A 2,625-nucleotide genomic window follows, 5' to 3' on the forward strand; every position below is an offset into this window, starting at 1 on the left:
GGACGCCATCGATCGATCGTACTTGTTAAAACTTGTAGATTCCATGAAGTTTAGGTGCATCGATGTCTTGAGTGGAAAAGGATGTTGTACTAAGTACTGAGGTAAAATTTCACGAACGAAAGATCAAAACTTCGTGTTTGCCGTGAGTTTAAATATTCTGTACCAATGTTTTTTGTCCAGTGTAAAAACCAATCGTTCGAACTTTTTTTAACATTACTCAGCACGTATACAACGTGCCTGTAATATAAATATACCAACGTATTCGTCTCTTTCATTGGATGAAGCTGATCCTTAACGCGTGTTGATTGGACAAATATTGAACAAGATGCAAGTAAAAATCAAGTGTACCAACCCTTTTTGTCCAGCACTGTATTAATAGAACACAAGTCCAATGGGCGTGTTATTGAAGTTCTCGCCAACATGCCAACATGACTACAGAGGAGTCTCAGCTTGCGCTTCGAGTGTACAAATGGGCAAAGCGCAAAAAGATGCACCCGACTACGATGATGACGCTACTCGAGTACGGTCTTGGCATCCCGGTGGAACGGCCCCTCATTCCAGATGTAAGATTCGACTTCAACATACGTGATGTTGACGCGCACATGTCGTTCCGTGGGGTTCTGCAACTGTCATCCTTGCTGGGCGTTCCTAATGTCGTTATCACTACCAACCGAGATCGTATGGTGGGTGTGGAGGCCATAGCCATTTTGCTCCGACGTCTCCGGTACCCCATCACGTACTACGACATGTTGTCAATGTTTGGCCGGTGTCGCGAACAACTCTGCCGCATTTTCAACTACATGGTGGCCTTTGTGTATCAGCAGTGGGGAGACGTCATTTACTGCAACAAACAAACTGTACGCTCCCGTATTGCCAGCTATGCTACTGCCGTTTCGAACAAGGGCTCACCATTGTGAAATGTCTGGGCGTTCCCAGATGGGACTAAGATCGAATCGTGTCGTATCAGTGCCAGTGCGAATGGTGCAGAGGGTTTGAACCTCCAAAAGCGAATTTATTCGGGCCACAAACGCATGTACTGCCTCAATGTTCAAGGTTTGACCACCCCGGACGGCCTGTGCATCCACTTTTTGGGTCATTGGAGGGTAGCCGACATGACGTAACCTTGCTGCGTGTGAGCAAATTGCAAGAGTACTTTGACGCCAACGCCGAGGTCTTCCATGGGTACTACATTTATGGAGACCCGGCGTATCCAATTTCAAAGTGGATAATTTCTGGCTACAGAGGAAACAACCTGGATGAGCCCAAGCTGCTTTTCAACGCCTCCATGAGTCGTGTGCGCCAAGGTGTAGAATGGAACTTTGGACGTATGAAAACATTGTGGGGTTTTATCACCTACAAGATGCAACACAAAATCATGCTGTCGAATGTTGGAAGTGTCGTCCTTGTCGCCATGTTTATGACCAATTGCAACTGTTGCTACTTTGGTGGGAATCAAATATCGTCCTACTTTGATACTAGTATACAACCACCAACTCTAAGGCTAACATCGGAGTAATTACAAAGTGTTAATTGTGTACTGTTGTGTATAAAATTTACTTTCTACCATCAATTACAGATTTCAACAGGTTAGACACTTTTTCACTCTCAATGTGTGCTAGTGCCAATTGGTGTTCACGTTCAGCCTTTCTGTCATCACGATCCAACTGACGTTGTTTCAAATCAGATTCGTACTTGAACTGATCGAATTCCAGTTGCTTCTCGCGACTTGCCAATTCGCGCTCGCTGTCAGCCTCAATCGCAGCCGCCAAACTGTTGCGACGATTTTCGACCGCAGGTTTCGTTTTCACTTCGTCGTTGTCGACGTCGCTGCGACGTTTCATCGTTTGCATGGTCATCTCTCGTACCAACATAACGCCTTGTTCGATCTTGTCTTTTTCGCCTTCCATTTTTACACGCTTGCTTGCTGCAGTGCTCTTGACTTCGTCCAGCAACGGCAGCAAGTCGTCGAGCAGGGTATGCTTCTCCAACTCCTCTTGGTCGACCCCTGAGAGTTTTGCAAATGCCATGTCAAATTTGCTGTGCTCGTCTACCAGCGCCGTAAACCTATTTTGCACCTTGCGACCGTCGACGACACGATCGAAGTGATCGCAGGCAACCAACTTGTCCGCCAAGGATTGCCAGGACTTCGTAACTTGACCCTTGTCAGCTGCAAAGGGTAGGTTGGCGGCGACTTGGATGAGCAGCACTACGTCTTCTTCGGGCGTCCAGTTGCGGCGTTTGTCGGTGAGGGCCATGTCAATTCGGTTGGTATCTGGGAATGAGATAGGTGCCCATACAAATGGCACATTCTCTGAGAAGAATAACTAGGTTTGGCAGGTTTCCCATAGAATAATTATGTTTTAGAGGTTTAAGATCTGGGAATGGGAATGGGACGTTTGCGAAACTTCTCTAATAGAGAGGTTTCGCCCTTGTCCTTGGGTGTGCCGCTTGGTGGACAACCAACCATGTCATCAAACAACTGTGCAACACGTTGGTATTGACGGGGGAGGAATGGATTGATGGGCTCTTCCAAGGAAATCCCGAACGCTTTCAAAATCAGCTTCGTATGCAACCAAACACGTTTTCACCGCATCTTGTCATGCTAATGGACAAGTGCTTCCTGAA

At 46.7% G+C, this 2,625-nt stretch overlaps 2 protein-coding genes across 2 annotated transcripts; one reads left to right on the top strand and one right to left on the bottom strand.

Annotated features, from left to right (window-relative positions):
- Positions 1-428: 428 nt before the first annotated feature.
- Positions 429-1,121, top strand: H257_13221 (hypothetical protein; the record flags this gene model as incomplete). The annotated part of the gene is made up of 2 exons (XM_009840688.1): positions 429-913; positions 968-1,121. The coding sequence occupies 2 exons, from the start codon at positions 429-431 to the stop codon at positions 1,119-1,121; spliced, it is 639 nt and encodes a 212-aa protein (XP_009838990.1).
- A 432-nt stretch (positions 1,122-1,553) lies between these two features.
- Positions 1,554-2,255, bottom strand: H257_13222 (hypothetical protein; the record flags this gene model as incomplete). The annotated part of the gene is made up of 2 exons (XM_009840689.1): positions 1,554-1,560; positions 1,693-2,255. 2 exons carry the CDS (start codon positions 2,253-2,255, stop codon positions 1,554-1,556), a joined length of 570 nt encoding a protein of 189 aa, XP_009838991.1.
- Between the last annotated feature and the right edge of the window lie 370 nt (positions 2,256-2,625).

The sequence above is a fragment of the Aphanomyces astaci genome, assembly GCF_000520075.1.
Source record: "Aphanomyces astaci strain APO3 unplaced genomic scaffold supercont1.46, whole genome shotgun sequence".
NCBI classification, from domain to species: domain Eukaryota; phylum Oomycota; class Saprolegniomycetes; order Saprolegniales; family Verrucalvaceae; genus Aphanomyces; species Aphanomyces astaci.